Here is a 15383-nt window from a genome sequence, read left to right as displayed (position 1 = left end):
CACTCCAGCATTTGTTGTTTGTAGATTTTCTGATGATGCCCATTCTAACTGGTGTGAGGTGATACCTCATTGTAGTTTTGATTTGCATTTCTCTAATAATTAGTGATGTTGAGCAGCTTTTCATGTGCTTCTGATCTGTATGTCTTCTTTGGAGAAATGTCTATTTAGGTCTTCTGCATATTTTTGGACTGGGTTGTTTGTTTCTTTAATATTGACCTGCATGAGCTGTTTATATATTCTGGAGATTAATCCTTTGTCCACTGATTCATTTGCAAATATTTTCTCCCATTGTGAGGGTTGTCTTTTGGTCTTGTTTGTAGTTTCCTTTGCTGTGCAAAAGCTTTTAAGTTTCATTAGGTCCCATTTGTTTATTTTTGTTTTTATTTCCATTACTCTAGGAGGTGGATCAAAAAATATCTTGCTGTGATTTATGTCAGAGTGTTCTTCCTATGTTTTCCTCTAAGAGTTTTATAGTGTCCAGTCTTACATTTAGGTCTCGAATCCATTTTCAGTTTACTTTTGTGTATGGTGTTAGGGAGTGTTCTAATTTCATTCTTTTACATGTAGCTGTCCAGTTTTCCCAGCACCACTTATTGAAGAGGCTGTCTTTTCTCCATTGTATATCCTTGCCTCCTTTGTCATAGATTAGTTGACCATAGGTGTGTGGGTTTATCTCTGGGCTTTCTATCTTGTTCCACTGATCTATGTTTCTGTTTTTGTGCCAGTACCATATTGTCCTGATTACCGTAGCTTTGTAGTATAGTCTGAAGTTAGGGAGTCTTATTCCTCCAGCTCCATTTTTTTCCCTCAAGACTGCTTTGGCTATTTGGGGTCTTTTGTGTCTCCATACAAATTTTAAGAGTTTTTGTTCTAGTTCCGTAAAAAATGCCATTGGTAATTTGATAGGGATTGCAATGAATCTGTAGATTGCTTTGGGTAGTATAGTCATTTTCACCATATTGATTCTTCCAATCCAAGAACATGGTGTATCTCTCCATCTGTTGGTATCATCTTTAATTTCTTTCATCAGTGTCTTATAGTTTTCTGCATACAGGTCTTTTGTCTCCCTAGGTAGGTTTATTCCTAGGTATTTTATTTTTGTTGCAATGGTAAATGGGAGTGTTTCCTTAATTTCTCTTTCAGATTTTTCATAATTAGTGTATAGGAACGCAAGAGATTTCTGTGCATTAATTTTGTATCCTGCAACTTTACCAAATTCATTGGTTAGCTCTAGTAGTTTTCTGGTGGTATTTTTATGATTCTCTATGTATAGTATCATGTCATCTGCAAAGAGTGACAGTTTTACTTCTTCTTTTCCAATTTGTATTCCTTTTATTTCTTTTTCTTCTGATTGCCGTGACTAGGACTTCCAAAGCTATGCTGAATAACAGTGGTGAGAGTGGACATCCTTGTCCTGTTGCTGATCTTAGAGGAAATGGTTTCAGTTTTTCACCATTGAGAATGATGTTTGCTGTGGGTTTGTCATATATGGGCTTTATTATGTTGAGGTAGATTCCCTCTATGCCCACTTTCTGGAAAGTTTTTATCATAAGTCGCTGTTGAATTTTGTCAAAAGCTTTATCTGCATCTATTGAGATGATCATATGGTTTTTATTCTTCAATCTGTTAATATGGTGTTATCACATTGATTCATTTGCATATATTGAAGAATCCTTGCATCCCTGGGATAAATCCCACTTGATCATGGTGTATGATCCTTTTAATGTGTTGTTGGATTCTGTTTGCTAGTATTTTGTTGAGGATTTTTGTGTGTGTGTGTGGTAGGCGGGCCTCTCACTGTTGTGGCCTATCCCATTGCGGAGCACAGGCTCCGGACGCGCAGGCTCAGTGGCCATGGCTCACGGGCCTAGCCGCTCCATGGCATGTGGGATCTTCCCGGACTGGGGCACAGACCCGTGTCCCCTGCATCGGCAGGCAGACTCTCAACCACTGCGCCACCAGGGAAGCCCCTGTTGAGGATTTTTGAATTTATATTCATCAGTGATATTGGTCTGTAATTTTCTTTTTTTGTAGTATCTTTGTCTGGTTTTGGTATCAGGGTGATGGTGGTCTCCATAGAATGAGTTTGGGAGTGTTCCTTCTTCTGCAATTTTTTGGAAGAGTTTGAGAAGGATAGGTGTTAGCTCTTCTGTAAATGTTTGATGGAATTCACCTGTGAAGCCATCCAGTCCTGGACTTTTGTTTGTTGGAAGATTTTTAATCACAGTTTCAATTTCATTACTTGTGATTGGTCTGTTCATATTTTCTGTTTCTTCCTGGTTCAGTCTTGGAAGGTTATACCTTTCTAAGAATTTGTCCATTTCTTCCAGGTTGTCCATTTTATTGGCATAGAGTTGCTTATAGTAGTCTCTTAGGATGCTTTGTATTTCTGCGGTGTCTGTTGTAACTTCTCCTTTTTCATTTCTAATTTTATTGACTTGAATCCTCTCCCTCTTTTTCTTGATGTGTCTGGCTAATGGTTTATCAATTTTGTTTATCTACTCAAAGAACCAGCTTTTAGTTTTATTGATCTTTGCTCTTGTTTTCTTTGTTTCTATTTCATTTATTTCTGCTCTGATCTTTATGATTTCTTTCCTTCTGCTAACTTTGAGTTTTGTTTGTTCTTCTTTCTCTAGTTCCTTTAGGTGTAAGGTTAGATTGTTTGAGATTTTTCTTGTTTCTTGAGGTAGGCTTGTATAGCTATAAACTTCCCTCTTAGAACTGCTTTTGCCGCATCCCATAGGTTTTGGATGGTCGTGTTTTCCTTGTCATTTGTCTCTAGGTATTTTTTGATTTCCTCTTTGATTTCTTCAGTGATCTCTTGGTTATTTAGTAACGTACTGTTTAGCCTCCATGTGTTTGTGTTTTTTACGTTTTTTTCCCTGTAATTCATTTCTACTCTCATAGCGCTGTGGTCAGAAAAGATGCTTGATATGATTTCAATTTTCTTAAATTTACTGAGGCTTGATTTGTGACCCAAGATGTGATCTATCCTGGAGAATGTTCCGTGCGCACTTGAAAAGAGAGTGTAATCTGCTGTTTTTGGATGGAATGTCCTATAAATATCAATTAAATCTATCTTTTCTATTGTGTCATTTAAAGCTTGTGTTTCCTTATTTATTTTCATTTTGGATGATCTGTCCATTGGTGTAAGTGAGGTTTTAAAGTCCCCCACTATTATTGTGTTACTGTCAATTTCCTCTTTTATAGCTGTTAGCAGTTGCCTTATGTATTGAGGTGCTCCTATGTTGGGTGCATATATATTTATACTTGTTATATCTTCTTCTTGGATTGATCCCTTGATCATTATGTAGTGTCCTTCCTTGTCTCTTGTAACATTCTTTATTTTAAAGTCTATTTTATCTGATATGAGTATTGCTACTCCAGCTTTCTTTTGATTCCCATTTGCATGGAATATCTTTTTCCATCCCCTCACTTTCAGTCTGTATGTGTCCTTAGGTGTGAAGTGGGTCTCTTGTAGACAGCATATGTATGGGTCTTGTTTTTGTTTCCATTCAGCAAGCCTGTGTCTTTTGGTTGGAGCATTTAATCCACTCACGTTTAAGGTAATTATTGATATGTATGTTCCTTTGACCATTTTCTTAATTGTTTGGGGTTTGTTTTTGTAGGTCCTTTCCTTCTCTTGTGTTTCCCACTTAGAGAAGTTCCTTTAGCATTTGTTTAGAGCTAGTTTGGTGGTGTTGAATTCTCTTAGCTTTTGCTTTTCTGTAAAGCTTTTGATTTCTCCATCAAATCTGAATGAGATACTTGCCAGGTAGAGTAATCTTGGTTGTAGGTTCTTCCCTTTCATCACTTTAAGTATATCACGCCCCTCCCTTCTGGCTTGTAGAGGTTCTGCTGAGAGATCAGCTGTTAACCTTATGGGAGTTCCCTTGTATGTTATTTGTTGTTTTTCCCTTGCTGCTTTCAATAATTTTTCTTTGCCTTTAATTTTTACCAATTTGATTACTGTGTGTCTCGGCGTGTTTCTCCTTGGGTTTATCCTGTATGGGACTCGCTGCGCTTCCTGGACTTGGGTGGCTATTTCCTTTCCCATGTTAGGGAAGTTTTCGACTATAATCTCTTCAAATATTTTCTCTGGTCCTTTCTCTCTCTCTTCTCATTCTGGGACCCCTATAATGTGAATGTTGTTGCGTTTAATGTTGTCCCAGAGGTCTCTTAGGCTGTCTTCATTTCTTTTCATTCTTTTTTCTTATTCTGTTCCACAGCAGTGAATTCCACTATGCTGTCTTCCAGGTCACTTATCCATTCTTCTGCCTCAGTTATTCTGCTATTGATTCCTTCTAGTGTAGTTTTCATTTCAGTTATTGTATTGTTCATCTCTGTTTGTTTGTTCTTTAATTCTTGTAGGTGTTTATTCTTTAATTCTTCTAGATCTTTGTTAAACATTTCTTGCATCTTCTCAATCTTTGCCTCCATTGTTTTTCCAAGGTCCTGGATCATCTTCACTGTCATTATTCTGAATTCTTTTTCTGGAAGGTTGCCTATGTCCACTTCATCTAGTTGTTTTTCTGAGGTTTTATCTTGTTCCTTCATCTGGTACATAGCCCTCTGCCTTTTCATCTTGTCTATCTTTCTGTGAATGTGGTTTTTGTTCCACAGGCTGCAGGATTGCAGTTCTTCTTGCTTCTGCTGTCTGCCCTCTGGTGGATGAGGCTATCTAAGAGGCTTGTGTAAGTTTCTGCACTCACTTTTTAAATACGTATCATTCACAAAATCGACTCTATTCTCAGACACAAGAATGTGCTTATTAAGTTATGAGGTCCTGAAAGGGGGACTATTTCATATGCTTCATTCTCAGAGAGCAATGCAATAAAATGAGAAATAATCAACCAATCAATAAAAAGCACCAGAGGCATGGATGTTACAAAAATAATGCCTGGGACGGCAGGGCATGGAGAACTGTGGTGAGTCCCAGCCGACTGCGGGCTGCAGCGATGTGCACCTGGGCGGCGATCACAGCTGCGGCACCCCCTCATGGGCCCCCAAGGACGCCTGGATGAGCACTCACCCTAAGTATTTAGAAATGATGGAATTAGATATAGGAGATGCCACTCAAGTTTATATAGCATTCTTGGTTTACCTGGACCTCATGGAGAGTAAAAGTTGGCACATGAAGTAAACTGTGTGTGATTACCAGATCTCCAGCTCATCTGCCTTCTTGGTACTGAGAAGGAGAAGGGTTACAGACGGTGGTGCCTACACCTGTCAGTGCTTCCCTCAGCCATAACAGGATAAGGGAGATCTTGAAGGCATCTTGAAAGTTGCAAGGTGATCCAGATTTGTCGATGTCTTTTACTTCCGCCATAGTGGAGTCTGACTCCACAATAGTCTATTACAAACCTACTGATGGATTTATGCTGCCAGATCCTCAGAATATTTCCCTTAGAAGATGACACCTATACTTCCCGATGCTTGCTTTATTCACACAAGATCGGATTGAGACCCCTCAGCCTGATTCATCTTTTATCTCAGAGCTAGTCAGGGTTGACTTAGCTGGGCCCATTCCATAAGTTTTCTTTTCAAGAATAAAACTTTCCCAGATAAAGGAATTAATTTTATTGAAAAATATAGGCTAGTTGCTCTATAACTTTCTCATCTGGAGACAGTTTAATTATAGTTGTATACAAGTTTATGCCTAGGGTGTGTTCAGAAGGGTAGAACATTGCTGAGGCTGCCACCTCTTTCCCTTACTCAACCCTCTCACTGCCTTTTGGTCACTACAGCTAGCCTGGAATGGCATTTCATGCACACTTTGATACCTGGAGAGTTTACTTTAGTCTGCTTTTTCATCCCCAATAGAAAGTATTCTTTCAACTGCTTTTTTTCATGTTGCAATTACTGTTACTTCCCTCTTTGGTTGACTTTAAATCAAAACTAAAAATATCCTCATCCAGAGTGTAAAATTACATGTCTAGATTAATAGGGACCGGAGAATTGCTACCTACAAGAGTACTGGGTCTTTTTTTCCCATTCTTATTACCACCACCTGTACTGTATCATAGCTAGAATATTACAAGGGAGATAGTAGGGGACAGTGTTAACCTTAAAAACATCTTTCTTAAGTAGACCCAGTTTTTCCACTTTTGTTAATACCTCCCAATTAAGTTGCCTAAAGTATAAACAATTATATGGAAAAGATGCTTCAAGTGACATTTTGGGGCATATAATAGTCCAAATTATAAATGACTTAAAAGTTTAAGGCAAGGGTGAGCAAAATTTTTCTGGAAAGGGCCAGAAAGGAAATATTTTAGGCTTTTCAGGTCATACAGGCTTTCTCACAACTTCTCAGCTCTGCTGTTCGTAGGACAAAAATAACCATAGACAGTATCTAAATGAATGGATATGGCTGTATTCCAATAAAACTTATTTGCAAATGCAGGGCCATAGTTTGCCAAACCCTGGTCTGGGGAAATAGTCAATAAACATATATAGCTAATGAATGGTATGTTATGTACCCATTAAAAATTAGTAATGAGGGGCTTCCCTGGTGGCGCAGTGGTTGAGAGTCCGCCTGCCGATGCAGGGGACACGGGTTCGTGCCCCGGTCCCGGAGGATCCCACGTGCCGCGGAGCGGCTGGGCCCGCGAGCCATGGCCGCGGAGCCTGTGTGTCCGGAGCCTGTGCTCCGCAACGGGAGAGGCCGCAGCAGTGAGAGGCCCGCGTACAGCAAAAAAACAAAACAAAAAAAAAAAAAAAAAAAAATTAGTAATGAATATACTGAAAAACATGAGAAAATATTTAGTAACAAAAAGCAAGATACAAAAGTGTATGAATGCATATGATTATGGCTATAAATAACACACCAAGTATATACTAAAAAGATGACAAAATAAATTACTAACTGGTTATAATAGGATGGCAGGGCAGGAAATGGATGACTTTGTCTTTGTTCAATATTTTAGTTTTTCTCTATTTGTATTACATTTATAATAAAAATGTTTTAAAATAAATAAATAAAAATAATGCCTGGATCAGAAGGGAACAAATGAGTAGGACAAAAAAAAGCAATGAAAATAACAAACTTACAGGATACTGTCAAATAGGGACTTGAAGGAAAAATATATTGCTCTAGATATTCCTATATTCAAAATAAGGTATCTGAAGCATTATGAGAGAAAACTGTGCTTAAACTAACTTTAAAAAAAATGTAGAAAGTAGCCAGCCAAAAGAAGGAAGAGGGAGATAAAATCCAAAGCAGAAAAAAATTGGAAAAACACAAAAAGAAAATCTGGTGAACATCTTAATACATGCTAAGAGAAACGCAATTCGAAGTATAATCGCTGCAGATGATTTCAGAGAGTATAAAGAGCAGTTGGCAAAATTAAAGCAGAACAATAATGGCTGCCACTTATTTATCAGCTCCAATAAATAATCTCTTATCTTTACAACAACCCTGTAATAGAGAGAATTTTTTTCTTCATTTTACTTGTAAGGAAACTAAAGCTCAGAGAGAACAGGAATTTAGTCATAAATGAAGCTGTTTTCTCTACACCCAGTTGTCTCTGTTGGGAAAAGAGACAAAGCAGAGAAAAAGGAGAAAAAAATGTGAAGGGCAATGATGGCGAGCTCACAGCCCAGATTTTTATGCACAGTTCAAAATGATCATTATAAAAATCTATTCGAATTCAGTCAAATACAAAAAACTACCTATGGTTAACATATGATAAACGTTTGAATAGCTTAGTATTTTCTTCAGACTCTCCAGGAATATCTACTTTGTACCTTATTCTCCACCCCTATTACTTCATTAAATTTTTTTTTTTTTTTTTGGCCACACCATGCGGCTTGCGGGATCTTAGTTCCCCTACCAGGGACTGAACCCGGGCCCTCAGCCGTGGAAGCAGGGAGTCCTAACCACTGGATCACCAGGGAATTCCCACATTAAATCTTTATAAAATTCTGAGAATGGCATTTTTACTTATTCCTGTTTAACAGATGAGGAAACCAAGAACTAGAAAAATGAATGACCTGCCAAGGATCATATAGCAAGTGAGTGGTAGGGCTGAGACTCACCCTAATGTCTAGTGTTTTAATATCATAGGATTTTTTTAAAAAATTAAATCTATTATTTTTATTGAGACATAATTTATACACCACCAGAAATCCACGTTTCAAAGGCTAAAACTCGGTGATTTTCAGTATTTTCACAAGGTTGTACAATCATCACCACCATCTAGTTCTGGAATATTTTACCACCCCAAAGGAAAACTGGTACCTGTTAGCAGTCACTCTCCTCCCCCAGCCCCTGGCAACCACTAATTTATTTTCTGTTTCTATGGATTTGCTTAGCCTGGACATTTCATACAAATGGACTCATAAATATATGGCCTTTTATGTCTGGCTTCTTTTACTTACCATAATGTTTTCAAGTTTCATCCCTGTTGTAGCAGGTATCTCAGGATTTAAGAGTTAGGAGAAAACTTATTAGACATCTTCTACCAAATCCTCTCACTTTACAGATGGAGAAACTGAGATTTAACATACCCCATATATTCAGTGACACCCAAGTCCCCTACCTCCTAATCCTGTGTTTTTTCAACACACTACTAATACCAAGACAATCAGAATAATAAAAAAGAGATTCCACAAACAGATAAAAATATCACATTAATCTGACATACCATATATTAGAAAAAGCATAGGTAAGAAAATCTGATATTTTGTTAAAGGTTTTCCATTTCTGTAAGGAATCCCATAAATCACTTACTTCACGTGACACCTGAATGGCACCAGATGCTTGTGTAGGGGAACAGGGCGTAGTTGCCACAGCATATTACATGACTTGAAGTTAGATTTTACTTTCTATGTACAAAGGTAACTATTTAAAACAAAAAGTCTTAATTACCCTTAGTGAAAGTTCCAAATTTTCTCCTCCCCAGAGATTCATGCCCTTGTCATACTGTCCGATTTCATTAAAATAATGCCTATTTATAGCAAAAATTCCTCCAGCCATTGCAGGTGACCTAAAAAGGACACACAAATATTAAATTTATTCCATAAATTCAGTCATTATGGATTTTGGCCAAAACTATATTAAATATTAGTGATAACAGTTAAAAACTAGAAAACACCATACTAACTAACACCAAAATTATCTTAATATACATTGAAGTATGTAAAATTACTAAGGTAAAACCACAACTACCACAAAATAGGCAACAATAGCTTTAACTTAGCTCTCGTCAAATTTTGTAAGCAATCTATTCTAAAACGTTGTCTTGGTGACAGGGAAAATTTTCTTTAGTATGTGAGCTTCCCACAGGGATGATGATTGAATTGGGTAGTGGGAATTTAGAGATCTCCCTTTCTAAAGGCATTAAGTGAATTATCATATTTACTTCTGGGAAAACCATATTACATAGCATCTTTTTTGGTGGGCCAACAGCAGAGCCCAATAATACCAAACTATGTAGTTTGAAAATAATTACAGATCCATTCATTCATTGTTCCAAAAAGTCTATGTAAAGCCACTATGATGTGTTAGGGATAAATTAATCAACAAGCAAAGGTGGAAGTAGGGAGACTAGAGGTTGTTGTGATGGTCCCAGAGGAAGATGATGGAATCTTGGATAAGGGTACAGCAATGAAGGAGATGAGATGTGGCTGAATTCTATATAGGTTTTGAAGATGGAGCCAGCAGACTTGCTATGGGTGGGATGTGTGGGGTTGGAGGAAGTTTGGCCTGGATAACCTGGAAGATAGCGTTACCATGCACTGATTTGTTTGTTTGTTTTGACCGCGTTGCAGCATGTGGGATCTTAGTTCCCCGACCAGGGATGGAACCCGTGCCCCCTACAGTGGAAGCGTGTAGTCCTAACCGCTGGACCGCCAGGGAAGTCCCTAGAGTTACCATGCACTGAGACAGGGAATGCTGTGGTGGAACGAAGTTTTTGGTGGGAAGATTCAGTTTTGGACATATCTGAGGTGTCTGTTCAGCATGCAAGTGGAGATGCCAGTAGGCAGCTGGATAGGTGAGTCTGGTGTTCTGAGAGAGGTCAGAGCCTGAGAGTCACCGGTACAAGGTGGATGAGAAGCACCCCGTGAGCGAGGGGAGGTGGAGAGGACAGCGCCCTGGGCACTTCAGCAGTGAGAGGCCAGGAAGAACAGGAGGAATCAGCAAAGGGCATGGAATAAACCAGCCGTGAAGTAGGAGCGAGAGCTGGGGGCTCTGGTGGTCTGGAGGCCATGGGAAGACTGCCCGTCAAAGAGGAGGGAGAGGCCAGCAGCCTGGACACGGCTGACAGGCCATGTGAGACTAGGACTGAGGACTGGACATGACAGTGTGAAGCTAGTGGGGAGGGCAAAGCCTGACTGCAGTGAGCTTAAAGTTGACTGAACAGCTGAACAGAACTGGAGAGAGTGATACTGATGACTCTTTCTAGGTGGTTTAATACAAAGGAGAGAAAAGGAAAGGGGAAATGGCTGATAAAATAAAATCATTTTATTTTTTTAATTGTGAGAGAGAACAGCATGCCTGTAGTCTGCTAGGAGTCATCCTATCTGGTAACTGGACGAAGCTGGTCCCTGCATGTCCCCCTCCCTGGGGGCCACGAGTGCCGTTGGTGGAAGCTTAAGGTCACGATTTTCCTTGCTTGTTCTAAGTTTCACCTACCTTTTATTTTTGTCATTAGAATTATTGTAAGTAGGGGAAAAAATATATCTTCAGATATGAATGCTAATTCATGGCTAATATCTAAAATTAATTTTTTCCTTTAACTCTTTAAAACAACCAATTTTTTCTTACATATATTATTATACATTATAATTGTATCATAACATATCATATGTATAATATATATTCCATATGTAATATATACATATATAATCACACAATTGGTATTATACTGATTTTTTTTAATTGAAGTATAGTTGATTTACAATGTTGTGTTAGTTTCTGGTGTACAGCAAAGTGATTCAAATAGACATATATATATTATTTTTCAAATTCTTTTCCATTATAGGTTATTACAAGATACTGAATATAGTTCCCTGTGCTATACAGTAGGTCCTTGTTGATTATCTATTTTATATAAGGTAGTGTATATATGTTAATCCCAAACTCCTAATTTATTCCTCTCCCACCTTCCCCCTTTGGTAACCGTAAGTTTGTTTCTATGTTTGTGAGTCTGTGAGTCTGTTTCTGTTTTGTAAATAAGTTCATTTGTATCATATTTTAGATTCCACATTATACTGACGTAAGTTTTTTATGGCCTGATTTTTAAAAATTTAACATATTGTAAAGAATTTTCCTTTTTAGTTAACTAGCCTTCAAAATTTTTAACTCGGGCTTCCCTAGTGGCGCAGTGGTTGAGAGTCCGCCTGCCGATGCAGGGGACGCGGGTTCGTGCCCCAGTCCGGGAGGATCCCACATGCCACGGAGTGGCCGGGCCCGTGAGCCATGGCCTTTGAGCCCGCGCATCCAGAGCCTGTGCTCCGCAATGGGAGAGGCCACAGCAGTGAGAGGCCTGCATACCGCAAAAAAAAAAAAAAAAAAATTAACTCTATAATATTCTACAGAATATGAATATACTTTTTTAACCATTTCAATATTGAACAGTTATGTTGTTTTGATTTTCTTACTAAAATAAATATTGATACAATATATATTTCTGGACCTATCTCTCAACTCCTTAAAGATAAATTGTAAGAAGTAGAATTATTGCATTAAAGAATATTTATAAAATTTTTAATTTATATTGCCAAATTTTCAAAAAGCATTTACAAATGTATATATACTAACAGTGTATTAGAGTTCCAAAATGTTACTTTTCAGCATTTGACTATTAGAAATCCAATTTCCATATTGAATTTTTACAGCCTAAAAAATACTTAAAATGTGAGATACAGAAATATTACAAAAATTATAAGTCAATTTTTTGGTAAATGGAATATTTCAGCTACTTCTTACTAAAAGTAACTTCATTTTAGATTACTTTGAGATGAACTCAAAAGATTGATGCTTTATTTTTTAATTTTTTAGTAAATCATGATTTTTACATATTAAGTTTTATTTGAATGAAGTATAACTTTGTTCTTTTTCATCCTGAAGTCTGTAACATTAACAATAGCTACCATTTATACTGATCACTTCCTCTGTGTCAGGCCTTTAAGTTATGTGCTTTACAAGTACTGGCTCATGTAAGGCCCTCAGTAATCCAGAGAGGTAGGTATTATTATTATCATCATCATTTTACAGATGAAGATACTGAAGCTGAGAGAGGTAACTGGCCCAGCTAAGGGCTGCCTTTTTTTTTTTTTTTTTTTTTGGCCGCACCATGTGGCATCTGGGGTCTTAGTTCCCCGACCAGGAATCAAACCTGTGCCCCCTGCAGTGGAAGCGCGGCATCTTAACCACTGGACCGCCAGGGAAGTCCCCTAACGGCTGCCTTAATGCACAACTCCAGGGATGCTAATTACCTACAGTCTTTGTGAACACTGCCTTCTGGAAATGTGCAGCGCACAGCCTGTGCAGCTGTACATGGCAGCCCTAAACAGCTAACAAGTGATGGCTGGGGCAGAGGAAATATCAGAGTCATACAAGGTGGAAGTTATACGAAGGAATCTGCATGTTATCCTAAAGGCAGTGGAAAGACAATAAGCAAGATGGGTGACATGTGCGAAGTGGGGTTTTAAGAAAATTAACGTAGCAACAGAGAGATTGGAATGAAGAGGAGAAGCTGTAGGCCAGACTGTCCCTTAGGGTGTAGAGTCTAAGCCTGGAGCAGTGATGGCTTGGGCCATGAGGACTGTCAGAGAGATGGACAGATGTGATATGAGAATCATCACAAACGATGGGTCTCCTGGAGCTGGTTAATCACTGGATTAGAGAAGGCGATGGGAGATCTGGAAGATGGCTATACAGTATTCATATGTGGTCATGCTTAATGGCTGCATAATAGTCCATTACAGTTCTGGCATAAAGTATTGATACTATATAATTTCCCAATCATTCCTCCCAATTCTTAGATAGTCTTTATTTCATCCTTGATTTAAGAGGTCGGTTTGCTTACTAAGAGTAGGGGTTCAAGGCAGGGGCGGCTAATGGGATTAAGGGAAGTAATAAAGTGGAATGGGAATACCCACTTCTGGGAATGAGTGGATAAAGGGATTGCAAGGCAGCATGAGGCTGGAGACCATCAATGTGCAGAAGCATCAATTCACATCTCTTAAAGAACAAAGGAAATAGATGGTGGAATTGAACCAGAGTTGGAGCTTTGCAGGGCTCTCGTGGCAGAAGTGCAGTGGGATGTGGCAGAAGAGAAGAGAATTTATAGATCAGAAAGTCTAGACCACAGAAGCAGAAAGAAAACTGTGAGGGGTAAAAAGAGAAATCAAAGAACTGGACATCTGGATGATGTCCAAGGGTGGGCGTGGGGGGAGCAAAGCAGGAAAGAGCCAGGAGGGTCCTGGGTTGTGGCCAAGGAGAGGGATACCTGGTAATTTAGAAGGTAAAGATCCAGGGTATGGCTGTAGGAATAATATTAAATATCTAACATTTATCCAGCACTTATTATGGACAGATACTGTTCTAAGCTTTGATACACGTCATTTAATTCTCATAACAGCCCTGTGAAGTACTGTTATTCTCCAGACTGACAGATAAAGAAATAAGGTGCAGAGAGGTTAAGTAACTCGTTCAAGATCACACAGCTCTAGCTAAATTAAAATAGAGGCAAAGGTCAAGGACTTGCTAGGCTATAGTGTTAGAAAATTGACTCATGTGGTTTGTAAAACAAAGAGGTTAACATTAAAAGAGAAGTGAGCCTGGTGTCAAAGTTATCAGTAAATGTGGGGAGTGACCTGGAGGACGTCTCTTGAGAAATAACCTCATAAGTGCAGTTAGAAGTCATAACATTCAAATTATTCTCACATTTAGAAATATATTTTCCAAGACTGATATTCCAGGAAAATCACATTCATCTCAACCTATAAAGTTACAGATGGAAGCACTTGGATAAATATTTTATACATGAATTTGGCAAAGGCATCGACTTTTTCTGGGCTATCCACAGTGCTAGTATTTTTTTTTTTTTTTTGCGGTACGCGGGCCTCTCACTGTTGCGGCCTCTCCCATTGCAGAGCACAGGCTCCGGACTCGCAGGCTCAGCGGCCATAGCTCACGGGCCCAGCCACTCCGCAGCATGTGGGATCTTCCCGGACTGGGGCATGAACCCGCGTCCCCTTGCATCAGCAGGTGGACTCCCAACCACTGCGCCACCAGGGAAGCCCAGTGCTAGTATTTTGATCATTGACAAACATGCAACTTGTTCCTGAGAACCAAGTCCACATTTTAAAGCTGGACCTCTGAAATCAGAGGGATACTAACCATGGTGGTATTCTGAACTGGGGTGAGATGCTCACTTCCAGTGAGCAAAACTTAAAGAAACAAAACCTACCACATTCTATTATTACAGACTTTTAGAAACAAGATGAATAATAAAATATTTCTCTTCATTAAGCTCATGAAATCAAAGTCGTAATCTCTGAAAGCTTCCCCCTACTCCCAATACCTATATGCTATTTTTCCATTACCAGAAGAAATCTCACCGGATAGGTGTAGTGGGTCCTTCTGGTCCATCCATCTCATACGAGAAAACATGATCCCATTTAAACTGCAGATACCAGTTGAAAGCTCCCCTGACAACAGGAGAGGGCTGGTATTCCAGGGTCACATAATCAATGACATCTATCAGTGGACACACCACCATTCGGGGGTCCTTGGCAATGGCATTCAGCAAGGGCTCCAGCCATACTTTATTCACTTCGCAGTGGCTATCCAGGAACACCAGAACGTCCCCTGGGGAGGCAAGAACAGGTGAGTGTTAGTGCATGTGTAGGAAACACCTGACAACCCAAATCAAGGCAACAAGCATTTGTCCAGCATTTACTATGTGTTTGGCTATTAAGGTGCTTTCAGCTTCACTGGCAGGAGACAAGAAACACATATTTTATATTGTATCAAAAATGCAGGACATCATGTGCCACAGATATTCAGAAGAAGCTGGTAAACTGTGGGTTAGAGAGTTGTCTGGGGAAGATTCTAAAGAAGCAGATGGAACTGAGCTGACCTTCAATTTTAAAATGTCATTTTATCTCAGCCTTGATTGATCAACTCAATGTAGCAAATGTTTACTGCGAGGAAACCTTCTTTGGTATTTAGTTTGGTGCTTGGGATGCAAAGATGCATAATTATTTTTCCTCTTGAATTCAAGCCTTACTGAGGGTCTATTCTGCTTTGAGAACATGGGAAAACCTGGCATGGCCAAAATAAAGAATATGTGTATTAAAATACATTAGGTGGTCTCAAATTGGAAGGGACCTCAAAACTCAAGTGCAGAGGTTAGACTTTTTCTTATAGC

At 39.0% G+C, this 15383-nt stretch overlaps 1 protein-coding gene and 1 pseudogene across 8 annotated transcripts in view; one reads left to right on the top strand and one right to left on the bottom strand.

Moving 5' to 3' along the window:
• Positions 1-15383, bottom strand: part of GALNTL5 (polypeptide N-acetylgalactosaminyltransferase like 5) — a 134279-nt gene that overhangs the window by 14821 nt on the left and 104075 nt on the right. For all 7 annotated transcript variants that reach the window (XM_082632129.1, XM_082632125.1, XM_082632128.1 and 4 more), the window contains 2 exons: positions 14572-14821; positions 8870-8987 (listed from right to left, as the gene is read on the bottom strand). In XM_082632129.1, coding sequence (XP_082488255.1) covers positions 8870-8987; positions 14572-14821 — 368 coding nt within the window. The remainder of the gene's footprint in view (positions 1-8869; positions 8988-14571; positions 14822-15383) is intronic.
• Positions 4829-5840, top strand: LOC309810215 (tRNA-splicing endonuclease subunit Sen15-like; annotated as a pseudogene). The gene has a single exon. The product of its transcript is annotated as a tRNA-splicing endonuclease subunit Sen15-like (transcript).

The sequence above is a fragment of the Mesoplodon mirus genome (assembly GCF_964341445.2).
Source record: "Mesoplodon mirus genome assembly, chromosome: 9".
In the NCBI taxonomy this organism is placed as follows: Eukaryota; Metazoa; Chordata; class Mammalia; order Artiodactyla; family Ziphiidae; genus Mesoplodon; species Mesoplodon mirus.
The sequence above is the reverse complement of the archived record's forward strand: the minus strand, read 5'-3'. Positions and strand labels throughout refer to the sequence as shown.